The sequence below is a fragment of the Cuculus canorus genome, chromosome 10 (assembly GCF_017976375.1).
Source record: "Cuculus canorus isolate bCucCan1 chromosome 10, bCucCan1.pri, whole genome shotgun sequence".
Taxonomy (NCBI): Eukaryota; Metazoa; Chordata; class Aves; order Cuculiformes; family Cuculidae; genus Cuculus; species Cuculus canorus.
The window spans coordinates 14433252-14454548 of NC_071410.1; the positions used below are offsets into that span (position 1 = coordinate 14433252).

Here is a 21297-nt window from a genome sequence, read left to right on the forward strand (position 1 = left end):
GATTTTCACTGGCTCACTGAAATACTGATTGTAGAACTATATAGGCCAACACTTACATTCATCTTTGCTTGTTTAAAGCAATAACAGCAATAACTACATCACAAACTGTCTGTTCATCTGAAGGCCCATAGCAATTACTGCACTACCAGATCCACTACCAGCTGCTATAAGAATGTCCTATGTTATCAGCTTTCAGACTTAATTGAGCATTTGATTGTTTTCCTCTCTCTCCACAAGAATTTTATAAATTTATTCCTTCAAAGTTTTTGATTTTTTTCTTCTTATCAATTTTTCAAGTGAGAGAGCAATGCCCAAAGACAAACAAATCAACAGATGGCTGGCACTGCTGTAATCGCCCCATGAACCACTGGCCAAGAGGTGCCGTGATTCTGCGGCTTGTTTGTGAGGTACCTGCCCTTGGCACAATTCCAAACATTCTTGTCTTGTATTTTGCTTCCATATCGCTCTTATAAGTGTAATTCTAATACCAGTTCTTACACATGATAAGGAGAAATCCAAATCCCACATTACCTGTCCTTTAATGTCTGACTAGTTCTCAAGATACCACAAGTAAAAGAAAACAAGATGAAAGTACAATCTCAGAAAACAAAGTGCTAAAATAGCACGGTGTTACAAATCCAACGTTCTTGCATTATCAATTCTTCCTTGGATCCTCTAAAAAAGACTCGCATTATGAATCCAGATAGAGGTACCCCATTCCCTTCAAGCTAACCCAGCAGTCTTTAAGAATTTTTATTCTGTATTTCTTTTCTCCTAAGATTCAATCACTACAAAAGCCTCACTAGAAACAAGATGAAAATTCGAGCTTGACTAAAACATACTTCATGTCCCAGAGGCCCATGTTTTACAATAAAGAAAGGCTATACCATCATTATTCAAAAGAAACAACTTCTGACCAAAGTCCCTGAAAGGTAATTTTAAAAGGCTAACACTAATGACATTTGGAAAAACAGTTATCAAGGGATGACTCCTCACATTAACCATCAGGAATGTAGTTCTCACCAGAGGGACTCAAAAGCAAGACCTGTACTCCTCACTGTGAGGTTAGCCCTGTTTGGGGAATTTTCAGCCTTCCTGGGTACTGGGACAGAGAAGAAAAGATGTTCTCCTCTGGCAGTTGGGTAAAGCATCTCACAGTGGTATCTCTCACCAAAGTGTAGACCTAAGTTTAAATTTAAGTTGGACTGCAGCTAACATCCTTATTTAGAAAGAAGTGTGACACAAAAATATCAGGATGTGCCTAGTACAGTCAGTGATACAGCCCATAATAGCAAGGCCAGGATTTGAAAATTCAGGGATAATCTCCAGTATCATATTCCTTAAGGCTCTCTGAGAACAGCAAGTGATGGCCAGTCTGACTCACACACTGTTACGGGTCAGAAAGAGCTATTTTTTTCTGGTTGTCTTCACATGAACATGCACTGGTCCTGCTGACCTCTGCATCATGACAGAAGCAATTGAAAAACAAACAAATTGTCATTTTGTCATTCCCACAGGGACTACTCAGGCACGGAGGGAAAATCTCCTAGCATTTAAGTTGAATCACACAGGAGAACAGTGTTCCTTGGTTTTGGTTTGTATTTTTTAAAGTCTTAAAAAATGTTAGTTATTAGAAAGGAATATAGGAAAATATAGTATAGAACACAGAAGAAATGCAGAAGCCACAAAAAACGCCAAGTTATCTCAGCATATCACACCTAAGTTCATGAACTATCTGGTCTCTAGCAGCTTCAGCACATCCTGTTCCAGCAGAAGAAATCCTGTAATTGGCTGCGTTTGCTCTAGGGAAAATTTCTTCCTCGCCCTTAAGAATTACAACACAGCAAGTTGCCCCAAAGTTTGCTACTGCAAATGACTAAGCCTTTTTCATTTATTCCCTAATAATTTTATACTAGAACTGTGGATATTACTGTTAAATTATACGGTCTTACTGAAAAGCCCCCATTACGAATGAGATAAATCTGAGACACAGGGACAACTGCTCCCAGGAAAGCATTAAGAAATCCCTCTCCAATAATTTTCTATTTGCAGGATGCTGTTTCTGAGAGCGCTTTCTCCTTTATTTCTTCCAACCCACACAGTGGGTGAATTAGTGCATCTACTTCTCTATGCTATTTTATCATTCAACATGTAGCACACAAAACAAAAGTTAGCATTCAGGATACCCATCAGACTTGTCTGCGTTGCTAAACCTCACTGATTTTGTTGCCTCCAGGAACAAAGCCTACGGAGCACATCCTTCCTCATGCATGTATGTCCTATTTGCAGATGCAATGAGGAAAGGCAAGCCCCTCTCAGTTTGTATATGGGCAACTGAGCGTGAAAACCAGCGGATTGGCTATTATCTCAAAGGGTATACAGGAATGCTATCATGAAGAAACATGAAGTGGATGTCCTTATGCCAATGTGAAATCAGAGCTGTCTGAGTCCTGCAGCTGAATCCTCTTGGCCTCGTCTTCCCTTAAGCATTTGCCAGAAAAGAAGAAATCATCCTGCAGCATCACTTACCAAATATCAGTTTAAGTCCTGGTTCCGTCACCTTGTACTTTGGGCATGATGGATTTCCTCAGGAAACGTTCCCTTTGTGTGTCCACTCACAGGAGACATACGACATTGTCTAATGACATGTTAAAGGGACATCTGGCTTGATATGGGTTCACACAGGAGTGGTACCTGGGTAAGCACATTCTTCTCCACTATTATTTGGAGAAGAGAAAGGAATGAAAACTCCCCGACATGTTGGAAAGGAGGTGACTGAGCACAGCTGAACATCTCAGTAACGGGTCTCCTGCTAGCAAAGTTGACTGCACAAGGAAACAGTCACTCCATTTTGCATCCTTTATCTCCACCAGGCAAGGTTTGAAGCCCACCAGCGAAAGCACTTCTGTCACGAGCAACCAGTGACAGCGAGCCGAAACATTACTGATGCACTACGGCACAAGGAGCTTTCGCTATGACAGTCTGTTGGGACTAGAAGGTAATGCCAGTCATTTTAAATGTATCTACAGCTGGAATTTTACCATTAGGAAAACTGAAGGGTACACAATAGTCTCACCCTTGTGCATGCTGCTGCAATGGAGAAGTCAGAGCAACATGGACATTTCTGCTTGATGCCTGACTGTTCCTGCAGCTTCTCATCAACAGTAAACAGTAGCTTTCAGAAAGACAGAGGATGGATATTTTCTCTTTCAAAGCTTTAGACAAGGAAGATGAGTGAGCGGAAATATACACATCACCAAGGAAAAGAAATAAATCTTTGTTTTTCTGCAAGTGTAAGTGTCAAAAGAACAGATATTACTGATTTTTCTCAATAAAGACAATGTCATCAGAATGATTTGCAGGAGCACCATCAGTTTTTACACAATTGTAGATAGAAAAGTAGAATCATCCTGATTCTACTTTCCCCTGCATTTTGATAATGCCAAAACATTATATCTCAGTAAGTTAACTTTTTTTTTATCATGAATCATACTGACTTTATATTGTATCTCCTCTAGCACTGTATTCGAGTATTGTACACCACGCATCACAGGGATTTTGTTTATACAGAATCAGTCACTCTTAATGTGGGAAATGTCACACATCTTTAATGCACGATATTTAATGTTAGTGTCACAGAGAACCTGGGAAGGCTTCACCATACTGGATCTATGTGCTTGCTCTAAGTGTGAAATTTAGCTGGCTTTTATAGACACTCCATGGGACAGTACAACCATGAAAGCTGATAACATACCAGCATGTATGTCTGAGAGGTAACTACAAGATGTGTAATCCATCAGCTACTTAGACATGCTTCTCTTGAACATCTGATGATAAAAGACACTGACCTACCAGAAAGTATCATCCTTGGATATTTTCAGAGTCTATGGGGAAAAAAGCACTTGCCAGTTAAGCACACAGAAGGAGATATTTGTGACTAAATTAGAATTACACCACTACATTCAAAGGGATCTGAGATACAAAATCACCTTTGTCATGAACAGCTGAGCGCCAAAAAAAGCCAAAGCACCTGAAAATTAAACATTCTGTAATGAGAAGATACTGCTACCAATAAAATGAATGACTCTATTAAAACATGTATTGTAAGAACTACGAGAAATGGCTGCAGAGAAAGTGGCCTTACCCCTACACATTTTCACATCATTTAGTCCAGCTTTCCTGTCTGGACCTGAAAAAAACCTCTTCTTTCCTTTCACATGAAAGTCAGACTTTCAATGCTCAGAAAACTGGTGCAACTTTTCCTGGGATGATGGGTGCATACCGCAGTCCTGGTTGTAGGCATTTGAAACAAGCTCTTCAGCTTCACCTAACACCCACTAAAGTGAGAGCACAAAGGTTAAGCTGCAAATGAAGTTTCACTGACAGCCCCTCCAGGCGGACTAAATATGGTTTTGATTTGCTGGTCATGCGCTCCACAGACATTCAGAAGCCAGAAGGCTTAAAATCTACTATCAGTCTATTTTATTACTTCTCAAAAAGTAATATCTCAATATTTCACCAATGGCTTGGCAAGGGCTTTATTCTTCCGTGCATGTCCATAGCAATGTTGCTCTCCATTAACAACTGTGCAGATTGGACAAAGTAAGGGACGAAGGATATGCAGATTTCCTAACTTGATTTGTTGGCAGTTCTCTGGCATCAAATGCTGGTATTAAAGATCTGCAGGTTTATTGCCTCGTAGGCATTCAAGGCGCTCACACTCTCGTTATTCTCCATCCTGTACAAAAATAGAGGCTTAGTTCTGTCAGCCAATCGGGTGACCACAAACCTCACCCTCCTGCTTTCTCTGCACCCCCTCAAGGCCCAGACTGATTCACATTATGGGAGTTGAGCTACTTTAGTTCACCAACAACTAATTAATAGCACATATGCACTAATGCTTTACTCTTAATGATCTTGTTCATAAAGCATTTCTTCAGTACATTTGTTTATTTTGGAGCTATTCTCATTTAGAAAAAAGGACTCCAGGAACAGTCCCTTGCTAAGGGCAACGGTGCAGCTAAACGTTGCTGATATTTCTTCCCTGGCTCATCTTCTCTTCTTCCATCAGGTTAAGAAGATTTAAGCAGGCCCAGTTCTTGTTCCCTCTTCTAAAAACAGGGGGGTTTAACATGGAAAAGAAATTATTTGTTCAGAGAGGAAAAGCAGCACACGATCTGGCAAATGACTGTCTTGCATACTCAGAATTTTAGGGCTACCTTATGCATTTAGATCTGGTTCAGTTTCCATGTTTGGCCTTGGTGCCTTCCTCTCTGAATCCCCTGGTGAAGATGCCGATGTGAAAACCCCAGAACAACAAATCTCTGTAACAGAAATGCTGACAGCTTTATCTGAAAGTAGCATTGGTGGATGCTGGAGGTTTAATGGCATATGCAGGGCCTGTACTGCAAAGAGACCTCCAGAACATGGCATTTCCATATTGGGCGGTAAGGTCATGATACAAATACCCCAGCATTTATCTGGGGTCTGTAATGAAACACACGTCTGTCCATTAGTCAGTATCTCCTTTGGATGTCACTGGATCCTGTAGTAATACAAGATTTGGCACAGAAAAGGCAGCTGAGAACAAAGCAGATCCATAGAATTCATGTGGATTAGCTAACAGAGCTCATTTGGACTCTTCGGAAAAAAGTCCCTGCAGAATCAGGAACCCTTAATATGCTACAGCCAGGTTTAACACTGGAGGAAAATTACCTTTGGTTTGCATGTGAGTGTCAGCTCAATGTCAAAATATATTGTAAGAAGAGAGAAGTAAGTATTAATGCAACAATAATTTCGTTCTGTTATACATAACCCACACACACCCCTATGGAACAATGTATAATTGGTTATTAAAGAAGAGGCAATATTTAAATTATGGTATCAGACCTCTTCAGCTTGGAGAAGCAATCTCTTTCATTAAGTCTGCTCTAATATTCCCTAGTTTTATTCAGTATTTCAAATTCACTTACAAAACAGATGTTATGATTAATGAAGTGACAATTCTATATAAGAAAGAATTCACTGACACATTTAATTTTTACCTGTCTCCAAATCACTGTCGTATCAGTCTATCCTTCACCTGCTCATACCCACCCTTTTCAGGCAGCTTCTGAAAAATTCCTTCTGATTGCTTCAAGGATACTCCTGCCTTGATCCTACAGGCACCACAATTTTTTAGAATTGTGAAGAATCTTTTCAACAAACAGGAAATTCAGTAAAATGTGCAGCTGTCATTCTCCCCATAGTTTTCATATTTGCCACCTTGTTTTGACTGGGGAAAAAAGTAACAAGCTCAGGGAGAGTGAATTAGCATAGCTCTCTCTATTGCCTGTGACATCCTTTATCTATGACTTGCTAAAACCCCTTGATGATCAACTCCCTTCTACCAGGGAAGATCTTCGCAGCTTGGAAGTGTGTCCTTCCTTTCAAACCATAAACTTCTGGGACAGAGATCTCTTGTCCCCACTTCGCCTTTAGCACCACATCTAAACATCTCACTCTCTTGCACCCTTCTGCGTAGACAAGTAAGACAGTTCTACGGCAAGAGACTTGAAGTGGTCAAATGGAGCACGTCTTGGCCACTGGGACACACAAACATGGTGTTTCACTCCTTGGGCAGCACAGGGAATTGCAGCAGAGTTTCCCACATCCTTGGTGAGCAGCTGGAAAAACATCAATTAAGACTGGAATTGCTTCTGAATTTCTCTTACAGAACCTAAATGAAAACTGCTCTGTTGAGAAACACTTCAAAAGTTCTACATTTATCTTGAATAAAAGCATTTTCTTCCTTCATTTTTTCATTCAGCTACCAAACCAAGAGACTCAATTATGTATGAAGCCCCAAACCCAGTGCTGCACACTGATGGACACTGTCACCTCCTCGTTTCCACTGCACTGAGTTCTCTCTACTAGTCTCTATTCATTCAACCTATAAAAGAAGGCGTTTGTAACATAAATTGCTAATATTTCTAGAAATTAAAATTCTAGAATTAGTGCTCTCATCCATGACCTCCTAATTCTCAGAAAGCAGGTGATGCTGTTTAATGACTAAAACACAAACGTGCTTATTCCTCTCAAAAAAATGGATTAATAAAGCTGAAATTACACAGTTAATGGTATGGATAGTCTACCACAGAAGTGTGGTCATATTTCAGAACATTACCACTAAGTCAGTTTCAATGAAATTAAAATTAATTAGTATTACTATTTCCTTAGCTATTTTAAGTTACCTATGATTTTATAAACAGTAGCAGCAAGGATTCATTACCAAATTTTTGGAAGAAAAAAGAAGTTCAGTAAAGGAAGAAATATAGTCTCTCATGTGTAACCACTAGATATAATATTCTGCATTCCGACGTGAATCTGAAAAAGGCAAAAACGATCTGTAATTATCTAAGAAATTTGTAGCCGAAGCAGAAAAACTGTATAACTGACAGGGAAGACCTTACTGCTGTGTAATGCCTTCGAAGAAGCACACCATATAGTTTTATCTCAAAATGAGGAGGATGCGTGAATTATTTAAGAACTTGCCCATTTGTTACCAAAATTACTTTGTCATGTAAATGAGAAAAGAGTTTTACAATTTTCCAGATAAAAGTACGTCCCAGAATTTGAGCCAAGATCAATTCTTTATTGTTCACATGAGATTTGCATTAAAATTGCCAGAATATTAAATGAGTAACTTGATTATCACAACAGCAACTTCTCATGAAAAAGGTATAGCTCCCTTGAAACATGTAAATCGCTATCTTCCTCTAACATTTCAATATCACGGAAATCACATTACACCAAACCCATGACAGAGCAGCTAATAAAAGAATAATTAACTCTAAAGGCTGCAACACAGACTTAATAGTGAGTTGTTCCCCAGTACAAACCACCATGCACCACAGCTCAATCTTTGATTTTAGTAGTGTTCTTCAGGATCAAAATGTGCTGAGGAAAATGAGGAGGCAGCAAGACTTAGTAGAATTAGAGAGAGAAAAAATTCTGAGCTCTGAACACTGCTGCTTTTTTGCTGCAAATATCAGATATTAAATCATCAAACCTGTGCACAATGTCAGTATAGAACAGCAGACCAGGCTGAACCAAGCTTCATTCTCTGAAACTATCTAGTTTAACACTGAATCATATAAAGTATCTGTAAACTCTTTTTACTTAAAACCAAATCATTTAGGAGATACTTATTCATTCATTCTTAAAGAGTCCTCCTTTTTTATCTTCTCATTTTAGGCATGGAGCTGACATCAACATCCACATGATGGAAATCACGAGCTCCAGCATATGCTTAATTTAAGGCTCATCCAGCAGTTCCAAAATACTACTGAGACACGCATTTCAGAGGCTTACCAAACAACGTCTGCTTAGATTTACGACAAATTATAACTGTATATTAAAATAAACAGTTCTTCAAAACCAGGCAGAACTGTAACTCCCCATGGCCTAACCCCATCAGAATAATTCAAATGGTTCTAAACTCCTGAATAACTCAGAGGACTTGAAAAAGAGCATTACTTAACCAGAATATGTCATGATTTAAGAGGTATCCCGTTCTGGAGGTTTATGGCAAAATGAGAATTTGCAAATGTTGGACTTGGAACAGAAAAGTAATTAAGTGAAATCACATGTTTAATTATAGCTACTGGAAGAGGTAACTAATTACTAAGAAAACTAATTTTAAGACAAAACATTATGTGACAAATATAATGATAAGAATAAAAATGATGAGTATTTATTAACTGGAAGACTCTCAATCCTGAGAGACAAATATAGACACTTTATTTTTTAATCAACACAATCTATACATTCTTATTTATACTTTTGCACAGTACCCACCTTAGAACACACGTGTAGAAACCACTGTCTTGCAACTCAACCGAGTGAAACCATATTGAATCTTCATCTTTGCTCATCCTAACTTCAGAAAATATAATGGGTTCTTCTAAATCTCCTTTGTTTTTGTACCACATAAGCCTAAGACCTGTGCTTTGGGCCATGCTATAATTAGTTCTGATATAGCTGTAGAAAAGGGCACATTTCACTCGGACTGGTTCACCTGCCAAAGCCATGTATGTCTTGAGATCCACTGACCAGTCAATGCAACCATCAACTGAAAGCAAAACAATAATAAAGAAATATTAGATACAGATATATTTTTTCAAGATAGCGAAAGGCAGCTTGTGAAATGCAATGCAATTATTTAACAGAAAAGAACCTTTGTTTTATACCAATGTGAAAAACCTGAAGCAGCTATAGGTAATTAAAGAGCTTTATACACCTTTTTAGTGACATGTAAATGGAAACGTGCAGGCAATAAGTAGAGCACATCAGGCCTGGTCAATTCTATTATTTTCAACCCCAAAACACTAATTCTTTGATAAATAAATGATGTGTTCATCTTAACTACTCGCTCCGATAACCAGTTTTGAATTCTATAATTCCTTGTCGGATGAACATGTACATTGGCATCTGATCCCAATCTTACCCCTTAAAACTTTTCCATTCTTCTCTGCTAATTATGTTTACATTAAAAAACAAACCCAAGCAACGGATGTGATATTTGTCATTTTCTTTTCAAGGCAGTTCCAGTCGGCTTTTTACTCTACATCCTACTCAAACTGTAAAGCTATCTATTATATACAACAGGATAGAATTACAACATGCTACCTGTGCAATCAAGCTTAATATAGGAATTGCATAAATATGAAAAGGGATCATTTGATGTTCTATTCAGCAAAAACTTTCAAAATTGTTTTCTTGATACCTCAATTTCAAAAAATGAGTGTCAGCCAGTTTAATAAAAGATTACTTCTTCCTACAATTTCTCCCATGCTTTTAAATCATCTTAGTAACAATACAATCCAAGAACGTGCATTCATATCAACATGTAACTCCCCCTCACAAATGAGAGATTTTGTAATTCAACTTTTTTTTTCCAGAGAAACAGTAAGGCTGAAAATCAACCAAAAATAGAACCAAAGAGAAAGACTGCAAAGACAGATCATCCATGGGCCTAAAACATGCCTAAAACACTGCCTAAAATTAATACACTTGATCAAATGTGTAGCTCTTAGAATTTATTGTTCTTATCCACCTACATCTAAGTGGAACATCTTCACCCTTGATATAACTACCTCATACTCAACCAAGTAAGGTTCAAGTTGCCTTTTCTGCATTTACAGTATCAGTTCTCAATCTCTAAATTATAACCGCAGACACTCTTAATTTCATATGCATTTTCAATGGCACTCTCTCTTCAAGGGATTCTTTTCATGTACTTGCTTAACAAATGTAGCAAGCCAAAATTTCTACACATGGTGGAATACCAGATCTAGAAAATTGTCTACCATTCTTTCAGGCTTCTTTTGAACCCTTCGAAACTAACTGTGAGAAATGGAAGGTTTTAATTTCCCCATTGCAGTAAATCAGCTTTAATTGTACTGTCACCCCATGAACCATACTGCTGAACCAGATTTTAAAACACTAATCACTTTCATACATTTTTAATACATAAACTTCCATGTAGCATCTTGTAAAACAAATTTCACTTGTAAAACAAACTAACATAGGCTCAAGAGGGAAGGAAAAGCCGTTACTCAAAGCTATATGTTTAATGTAACAACGGTCGTAAAGCTATCAACAGGCGAAGGGAGACCATCCAGTACTTTCCCCTCGAGGGGTGCAGATCTGGCTACCTGCCTCTGCCACCTGCCCCACAGGCAGCTGGAAAGGCAGCTGCCGGTTGTGCCGACTGACTTCTTTTTTCAACTAAAAAGGCCCCAAACCCAAAACATTCACTAGAAGTTACGTACATCCAATTTCAGTCAACTTCCATTTTATTTTCATAGTCATTTTGCTGAAAACATCCTGCTGATTTAAAATAAAATTTGTTTTTAATAGCTACCGTTAATGACAGCAATTTACAGATTTTTTTCCCTCCCTCCACTGCTGCAGCGTCACTTCTTCCTCTGTGTTTTCCTTCTCGTAGCTCAGTGTCACACAGAAGAGGACAAGTTACTTGAAAACCATGTACCAAAGTACTGGTTCTCAGTTTATAATATCCTTCATCGTGACCAAATCTGCACATTGGAACTCAGACTCTGGCCAGGACCCCAAGAAACACCGCATTCACCTCTGTCTGATGGTGTTACACAGACACAGGTAACCAGCAGCAGAGCTGGAAAATGACCTCAAGTCTCCCAAGTCCTACAAACACATCCAATCAATTTGTACATCAAAAAACGGTTCTGACTTCATAAATTATTTTCTATAGGTAGCTTTGAGGGCTTTTACATTGAGCGAGTATCAATGTAGTCCATATCAATGTACTTCCTCACAAAAGCTTTGTGCTTATTTTAAGCCCCGTTCTTCAGGCTGGTGAGAGTTTACAATTAAAGCGCAGTGCAGATCTTACAGCCACCTTCTCTCAGCAAGGGAAGTGAAAAGCAACGCTGAGCTCTCCAGATGGCTCATCCCCATTCTCCAGGACATACAGGTATTCTCAAAGGCACCCCTCCTCCAGTGCTTTAGCAAAGTCACAAAAGTAGAGGCGTGAGCTGAAATGAATACGGGTGCCCAGAACCAAACTAATTCAGCTGATCTAATTAATTCTGTCAATCTAATCCCATCACGTCATTGAATGCTTTCAGGTCTGTGCTGTTAAAGCAAAGTTAAACCAAAGTAAAGAGTAACTGACATGCAGATACATGGGGAAAGCCTGGGGGTCAAGGAGAAAGGTGTCAGTTTTTCAGTTTATCACAGAACAGAGTCACAATTAGGCAGCGTTACAGAGTTAGGTACTGACCCAGTAAGGAAATCCAGCTTTGGAAGCTGAAAATGCCACCGATTCCAATAAAATTTCTCCCACATCCACAGCAAACCACTCGTCAAAGCACAGCTCAAATGAACCCTAAGCACCCTTCAGTATCATTCAATCTGCCTCATCTTTCTTTTGAAAATTTCTTCTCCCTTTCCCCGTGCACCTCTCTACTACTTTATTTTCAAAATTACAACTGCTGGAGTATATAAAACAGAATGGAATGGATGAAAGACCCCAGCCCAGTCCCTGCAGGTCAAAAGGAGAAAAGAAAGAAAAGGAGATTTACACTAGAGACCTTTTTCCCATTAACAGCATCCAAATGGAAGATTTCAGCAGCCAGCGGCAAGGCTGCCCCCAACACAGCCAGCGCAGCGGCAGGTGAAGTGGCAAGCAAGCTGCCTGCCCATGGCGCTGCCTGCCCCGGCTGCACCCCGCAGCATGCCAGGAGGTGGTAATTACAGAGAGGAGAGCACACAGGAAACCGCGTAACCATTCATTACAAGGTTGATGGCATCTGCAGAGGGGTGAAGTCTCACAGAGCGCCTTGACTAAATCTTAATTATCGAAGAAAGACTAATCAAACAGGAGACGACTTTTTTTCCCCTTGCTCTTTTTTTCTTCTTGTTAAATACACAGTCAAGAATGTTTCCTCTTATGAAGCTGTAGAGGCTAAAATCTAGGTCAGGCTCCCAGTGCTCACGTGGAAGCTGGAATTTTTCCTCTCGCTGTGCTGTCAGTCACTGGAGCGTGAGCATTGTTACATCCGTTTGGAGTACTCTCCAAGCTGTCATTACAAATGACTGGAGCTGCTAAGGTGGAGTTTAGCACTCCATTATCCAGAACAAAGTTTGCTGTCATTTTTCTTGGGCTGGCTCTCAATAGGTAATATAATCAGAGTGGTAAACGAAGAATAACAGCATTAGAGAGAGGCATTTATTATACCATAAATGTATATACATCTTTTCTCTGCTACCCAATAATCAGCTGATCCTTAATAAATGCGTAATTGAAAGTCTGTTCAAATTAAAACCTATCAATTGTGGGAGTATTTTAGACACTTCCAATAAAGACTCTTTGAAATATCTTCTAAAATTTGGAGCATTAATGTGGAAAAATAGTGTCCCATTATTAGCCCAACCTCCTAAGCAAGGGAGGGTTCCCCATCTATCTCTCAGTCCCTCCACCCTACTAGCATAGCTCCTAATCCAACTAACCAAATTAAAACTTATTTTGTAGAACATGAAAGGGTTCAGGTACATGAGAGCCCTCCATGGATGCAGGAGAGAGTCACAATGTGACCCCCATGGGCAGGAAAACACAGCAGCAGTGAATCACGGTGGGGCCCCACTGGGTCCATCCCAATTATCTCTCTAGGCTAATGCAACCCAAGGGGAGATTGGATTGAAAAGGAAGGTTTCAAAGTTATTAAGCAAATTATAAATTAAGTTGGTTGACAATAAGTTACTGTACTTTGACGTCAGCAGCCACCCAAAGTGTGTATTGCATCTCTGTCCCTAACATTTCCTGGTAATTCCCCATTATTCTTATTTTAAATAAATCTAGTTGTCTAGGGAGTCTAGATGCATTTTAACATGAACCATAATAATTTATGAGCAATTATAGAAGAGCATGTACATAGTCTCCGAGTAATTTGTCTTTCTGCTTGCTGTCATATAAATAATTTTTTGCATTGTGAATCTGCCTGTAATAATTTTTGTAGGGATCTGTCACCTACAGCAGTTTTTATCACAGCATTGTTAAACATGTTTGCATACCTTGTTACCTGAAAATGTAATTTTAAATTGAAATCATCTACAAATACATAATTAAAAAACAATATACTAGCTAATGCATTAAATTTATTGCTCCACAAAGCAAGCAATGCTTGTGACTGTAAATACATAGTCAGGGAAAAAAAAAAATCCACCATTCCTCTGACACAGGAGTTATATTTTTATTTATATATTAACCATAGAACAGCAGAGTCCAGGAACTAACATCCATCATGCTCAGGGTTTGCAGACACATAGCAACAAACAATGCACTTCATTAAAGAATTCTAAAGCGGAAGCACACTTTCAGACTCTTAAAGGAGAAAAAGCAGTTACAGCAACTTGTTTTTTTCAGATCTTGATTCTGGAGAAAAGGGAACACCTTGCATTTGAGCAAACACAGTACTGCCTTTAATAGCTTTGGCGGGACAAAGGGTCAGGGTGTTAAGCCAGGCTCACCAGACATAACTGGTTTCATCTCTCTGGCTTTCTGGCTGCATTATACTAACCCTGGTGGAGCCCTGGCAGCCTCTCCTCACAACCTGGCACTGCCATATGAGAGCTGTCTGTGTGCTGAGCCCAGTGTGTGGTCCCTTGCCGCCCTGCCTCCTCCCTCCTCCCAGAGCCCTTCCCTGCACCTCGCACCATGAGACATGTCAGGGGATGACCCACCTGAAAACTGTCGGCAACCTCCACCCTATATCCCTAAACTGTGAATCTTCGAATATTCTAATATTCAGAGATACATTCGTTGATCAGAGAACACATTTCAAACCAAACAGTCTATTGACCACTCTGTGCACTCTTCAGAATAGTGGATGTCTCCTCCAAAGCAAGGTGAGAACTTTGCTTACCTGACCTACCAATCTGGTTGATCCCAGGACACACATAACAATTAATTAACAAATAATTAACAATTAAAACCCACTCTACCAACTGATGTCTGAGCTGATCTCACTGACAAGAAGAGCGAGTTACCCAGTTTCTCAGGGCAGGAAGAGAACCCTACACTGGCCATACTTCAGAAGAGAAAGTAGGGTGGCCTTCTGCAGCTGCAGGGGAGCTAATCTCAAATTAAAAAGAAAAGGAGAAGGAAGCTCAGGTAGAGTGTCAGTGATGTGAGCAGTTTCACCCTTCTTTGAGTCAAGTGAACATTAGTTTTTGCCTCTGACTCTGCTTATATTGTAAACTGCATTTTAGGAAAAATCAAATAGTTGTTGCTTGAGGGATATAGTAAATAGAAAAAAAAATGCATCTGTTGGAGATGAAGACGACTTAGAAAACCACCTTCAATCCTGAGGAAATAACCATTTATCAAGATTCAAGCTGGGTGAATTTTGCAATGTTTCTCCTACTACCCTGTTAACAACTTTAACTAAATAATTCATTTCTATCACAGCAATGTCTAGATTCAGCAATCCTCAACCGCGAGTATGTTGCTGTAGAAACACAACATCCAAGAAGAGCATCAGTCACAGACTTTGTAATTTCTCTACTCTGATCTCCGTTTTCTGAATGTTTTCTAGCAAGATTTAGACCATTCAAATGTACTGATGAAAAAGATTGGGACTTTCAAGACATATAAAGTACAAGCATTCCAGAGTTCCTAATTGAAATAATGAAGAGTGCAAAAAAACTTCATTAGATTTAGCAATATGCAAATATCTCTCCAAATCTGGCTTATTAATAAGGAAAAATGCATTTACTTATCCTTATACACTGGCTGAATTTTTTCCAAGTTTTGATCAAAGCTTCAGACTTCTGTAAAATGAGCTAAAGACTTGTATATGCTTCATTCTTTTTGACCAGCTTTTCTTATGACCCACAGCTAAACAACCCAATTTAAATGTCAAATATTCCAGCCGAACACTCATCATTTCCTTTGAGGTCAAACAAACTGTAAGTATATACTGCCAGAGGCCCAAATAACAACGGATTGCTCTGTCCTGACTTACATATGCATAGGAAGCCAGAAGCATTTCAGACTTAAGATTGAAAATGCAAAAGAAAGAACATACTAGTAGATTACCAATCTGTAAAATTCTCTAGAGAGAGAAAAAACAGCTTAGACCCTGAACAAATTCTCAGTGTCCAGGAGCGATGGCAGATTAATGAGGTCAAGACTGAGAAATTACACTTGAAGAACAAAAATGCTAGAGTGGTGTCAGTAGAAGTTACTGGACAGGGCCATTTCACCCTGTAGCACTTGTCAGAGCCAGCTTTTCAGGTGGCACCTTTATCACACAGAGGTTTCAAGAATACTTGCTGATGGAAAGAAGAACAAATCGCAGCTGGCAGGTTAGATTTTGCTGGAGACAAGAGAGCTCTGAAACACATTCTGTGATGGAAAGGAAATCTCTGGTCCCATCATATTCTTTGCTATGTCTTCCAAGTCAGATGTTACTGGAGACAGATGGACCTAAACTCAAGTGCCCTTCCAAAGTTATGCTCTTTGCTTCAAGCGGATTGCTCTGCTGAGCACAGAGAAAAAGAAGAGAAGAACACTAAAGCAACTGTTTAAAATGCAGCATATTTACCCTAAAAATGAGTGTTTGGTGACCTTGATCTCCTAATCACTTCAGTATCTGGCAGGTTTTTTAAGAGTTTGTGTTGGAGTAAACACTACAGAAATTGGAGCTTGAAAAGTGGTTTGGTTTTAAATATGCCACGTAATGCCTTGATCCTCTGTGGCTGCCACCATGTTAGCAAACAATGTAAAAGGCACCTTGAAAATCAACAGCAGTAAAGCCAGGAGACGAACAATAAAGAAATCTGACTTCACGGATTCACTTTATGCCTTTATATACTTTGTGAAGTCCCAGACACGAGTTCAGCAACTGTGCCCCAGGCTGTCCTGCCTTCTCAGCCCCTCAGAAGTAAAGCCCGCAGAAGTAAGCCAAGAGGATGATCTGCAGTGAACATATTATCCAAACAATTAAGCCTCTTTCTTTTGTTTTTGGATCTAGAAGTGAATCCCCATTTCTTCAAAGTCAGCTATGAAATAATATCATTACATCAGCACATGTCCCTTTTTCCTTTATCCCACTAGCAAGGGAATATTACTCTAAACCTATGTTACTTAGATTGGAGTGGCCAGATCAGTTATGTGACAATTACACCTGCTACTTGGACTGAACAAGTAACAACTTTCCTGTTAAATACTAAAATTGAAATTCCATAAACAAACTTAACTCAGGCACACAACAACTCAGTGTAACACAGGTATGAAACCAATAGACTGCAAATCCAGCTCTGAAACCCATCTGAAGCCCATTAATTTTCCACATAATGCCCACAAAAATCTAGTAAATAAAACCCACTCCACCTCTGAAGCTCCAGAAATGGGAAACAATATTTTTTTTTCTGGTATCTTCCACAATTAATATTGACATTTTTATTACTGGATCCCTGAGGAAGTCAATGAACACTGGAAAATCACAAAGAGAGAGATCCCAGCATCTCGGATACTTCTTTGGTGCACAGAACTATGCTAAGACAATTTAGATACAGATTCTTGTTTTCCTTCTCAAAGACAAGAGAAAATAAAAACTGACTTAAACAGTGAGTTAAACAGACTGAAAATATTCCATTGCATTCATAAATTAAAATTTCATTCTAAGAAAAATTCAAGTAAGGAGCCACACACTGGAAATATGCTTTGTACCTGAAGGTATATGCAATTAATAATTTAAGTGACGTTGACCATACACGAGTTCTTTAAGGACACTCTCCGAGACAGTTCTATTATAATATTCTCCATCCAACCACATTAGCCCACGGAGACTTTCACACACTTCTGTTTTCAAGTCTTTAGCACCATGCAAACTTTGGGAACAAAGCTGAATTCATTTCAATAATTGATGAATGCCTTTTCATTAGTCCCTTTGAATAAAGTTACTGAAGGTAAAGTAAATGGAAACTAGATCCCAGATCAGGTAGTTGCAGTCTCAAGTAATCACACAATTAGGAAATTATATCTGCTGCTTGTTATTCCCAGCAGGGAATTGTAGGAAAGAACTGTGAATAATAAGAATTCAAAATGAAACAGAATGAAACTCTATTAACTTTTTGGTCCCTGTGAGGCATAGGGATTGGCGTACCTGCACAAGATTATTTTATTTTTAAGTATATGGATAGTTTGAGTTAGATTATCTGCTTTGAGGGCACAGTCCTCTTGAGTTTGGATTAGGTTAGGAAGATGGAGTCCCTGTTGAACACACTGGGCTAAATTCATTTCCTCTGTTACAGAGGGGAATCCTTGAGTGACAGAGATCAGCTCTTACTACATCTCACTTATGGCAGAGGAAAACTGCTCAACAGAAGAAAACAAGGATACTATCAGAAGAGACTAGGGATACTATCACACCCCATCCTAAGAGGAAAGCAGACGCAATTATTACTGTGGCTGAGCTACATGGTATTTGTGCAAGGTTTAAGCAGTTATTCATTGAAACACCTCAGCAGGGACATTTCTGTTAGTTCAAATTCCCCATTTACCACAGGCAACTCATGCCTGACCAACGCACCTGCCTTGCATGCACAGCCAACCTGTCACCCTGCCAAGCCTTTGAGCAGAAGCCCAGACTCTGGGCCTCCAGAGGCCTCTTCCAGCCTACCTCATCCCAGTGATTTGGTCCTACTACCGACACAGCCCTTGCTGGTCACAATCCAGAGACACGTAAAGGGAGCCTTTCATGTGAACGCCTGTATCTGGGTGTGCACACTCTCTAACCAACTTCTTAATAATTTATTATCTAGCTTATAAAGCTGCAGTCAGCCCACCAGAAGATTACCAAATGCTTTAAAAAAACAGTTCTCTATCGTAAATACACTAGGCAGAATGAACATTTCAGCCTTGGACATTGGCTAACTACTTAATGAACAAATTGCAATATTAAACAGCTTGAAATGAGGACACGCTCATGAATAGAAAAGAACAATTCAAGTTCATCTGAATTTACTTGCAACAAATAACCAGTTTTTGCAACAGATAACCTAGCTTTGGATAGCTAGACATGCTGACCATTTTACAATCGCTATGCCATCCCCCATGCTATCTGGCTCAGATAATTTCAGCTGCAGTGAGCCAATTAGCATTTCCACTTGCATGACAGGTGGACCTCTGTTTGAAAAGGTTGTGACCCACACTCTAACCTAGGTTGTAATTTCTCCTTTTTAATTCATCAGCTCCATGTACACAGCAGAATTTAAATAGGAAACTCTCCGGACTGCAGAACACTCTCAGTTTTGTTTCAGTAATATGAACATTCGCAAATCAAAACAATATTTGCTTTTATAAGACAACTATGAATAGGATTGTTAGAGGATGATTTGCCTGAAATGTATCTGTAAATGATGAATTATTAAGTGCTCTCAAAATGAGTATTTTTAAACAGTAGATATTTTTCTTAAGACTTTTGTTTCTACTTAAAAGAAACAAAAATTGAATTATTCTTATTCCAAGCTATAAAATTACATGTAAGAAAGAAAACTGAAGGATGACTGAAAAATGAACCATTACAAGAGCCACCTGCATTACAAATATCTCTAGGTGAACAGCAAGTGGGAATGCAATGCTGTGCTCCGCAACGCAGCCTTGCACATCTTTTAGGTACCACTTCACAATTGACACACACTTTTTTAGAACCTGCCTATCTCAACATCCTGCAGCACTGCATCCACCAGCAGCTCCACACATCCCAGGAATGTATCTCCACTGAAAACAAGGGCCACGTTTAGGGGACCACTTTCATTTCTCTGATGCAGAGCGTGAAATGGAGGCCGGGTTGCTGTCTCAGATCTCCCTGTCACATCCCAACCCCTTTCCACATTAGCTGTGAGCAGCAGCCCTGAGCAGGTCCCGGCAGTGGCACCACGGCTCCTCTCAGACCTCTCTGCATTCCCATTCCCAGGGCTTCGCTTCTGCTCAGCCCTAGTGACAGCCCTGAGCCATTTTGTTATCGCTGGGGCACATTCCCAGGGACTTCATCCGCTTCCTGGTCATTTGCTCAAGTCTTGACTCAGAAGGCTTAGGCCACGGCTAACGCATGACTGAAAGCCAACAGAAACCAGCACTGCTTTGAGCCAGTGCAGCACAACAACTATTTATCTTTAAATAAGAACCATTATAAAACAGAGAGGTCCCAAACTAGTCCAGTTTACAGCCTTTTCCTCATACTTTCAGTAACTTCATGAGCCAGAAACAAAACTGGCATCAGGAACATTTCATTTATTAGTAAGCAAAAGCGACTAACTGCAAATCCTTCATTACTAATACATCATTTGCTCAGAACGGCACAAAACAAACAGGTCTGTGTTTTATTCATGGGCCTCCTGTCATCCTCAGCAGTCCCAACTCACTCTGCAAAACATGCAGCTGCCACGTGTTTCACTGAGCAGCACCCAAGAGGGGGACAGGAAGATGGAGAGATGTCTGAGCTCCTGGCTGAGGCCGAGCAAAGACAGGATTTGGGATCCAGGATACGTGAGGGGAGCCGGGGAGCCCTTAATACCTGAGGCCTTTCTTCAGATGTCACCATGTCCTCCAGCTGAGACCCTAGACTGCAATCCCACCATCCATCAGCTCATCGTTATTCAATCATCACGGCTCAACGTTAGAAGATTACTCTGAAAAGTCATCATAAAAGCCTTCACCTGAATAACTGATAAACCGGAAAAATTACATAACTGGAGTAAATTGTTTAATGCCTCCCACTTGTACTGACTCGTTTCTTGACACTCAGCAAGCAATGTGGAGACTGTTCATTTTCTATCATGCTCTTGCTCACTCCCGGTTTCTTGACCTAATCTCCCTCCATCATTTACTTTCCCATAACAGTTTGAGGTCAAGTGTTTAAAGAGTATTTTTAAATGATTAATAAAAACAAAGCATCGAGGTGGCTACACCTGGATCAGCTTCTTTACTGATTACCCCAAAGAAAAGCAATGTTTTCAACTTAGGAAATCATATTTTAAAATATGGAAAAGCAGTACTTGAATTCTTAAGCAGGTAAAAGTCACAGTCATTAAGAGAGACAGGACAGAAATACGAGGCCAGATACCTCCTTCTTCTATCCATCTTCTTTACAAAGAGGATGCTGCTTTACAAGTCTGGCTGCAGGCATCTCAATGAGTTTGGGGGGCTCCAACTGCTGAGAGCCCTGAGACCTTCTGTCCCTGCTTGGAGCAGGCAAGCTGTCCCTGCTCCTCTCAGCAGACTTCGAGAGGGCTCAGGACTTCCAGCTCAGGGCTGCGGCTCTCGTGGCCCTGGTCCCCCATCCTTCCCTCACCGCCCCTTCCAAATGCAAGTTGAATTCAGCAGGAGAGGCAAGCGTGGGGAAGGGGAGAATTAATTTTGACACACACTGTTGTGACTGGATGCATTCCCAATTAAAAATGTTCTATTTAATTCAACCTAGTCAATGTTATTATTTTGACTTTATTATTTCTTCAGTTCACAACAACAGATTTTTCAGTTCAGATGACAGAACTGTCATCTGTCCAGCTCTACATCTGAAGGAAGAGGAAAATAACTGTTCCTAGCCAGAGGGGAAAAAGCACACAGGAGGCATGCAACCTCAGGGTAGGGATTTTGGGGTACAGACATGGAAGTGAAGTGAGAGCTCTCTGACAGCAAAACATGTGTTCCTGGGGCACAAAAAAAGCACTTTGAATTGGCTCTCATCAAGGTTAAAGCTAAATTTG

General features: G+C 39.8%; 1 protein-coding gene across 33 annotated transcripts in view; it reads right to left on the reverse strand.

The window, feature by feature from the left end:
* Nucleotides 1-21297, reverse strand: part of IL1RAPL2 (interleukin 1 receptor accessory protein like 2) — a 408898-nt gene that overhangs the window by 172629 nt on the left and 214972 nt on the right. For 30 of the 33 annotated variants that reach the window (XM_054075336.1, XM_054075318.1, XM_054075335.1 and 27 more), the window contains one exon: nucleotides 8839-9112. The exons of 1 other annotated variant lie outside the window; for it this stretch is intronic. In XM_054075336.1, the coding sequence (XP_053931311.1) occupies nucleotides 8839-9112 (274 nt within the window). Of the gene's footprint in view, nucleotides 1-2529; nucleotides 2790-7270; nucleotides 7366-8838; nucleotides 9113-21297 lie in introns of those variants that run through there. 2 more of the 33 variants (XM_054075340.1, XM_054075342.1) reach the window with 2 other exon arrangements.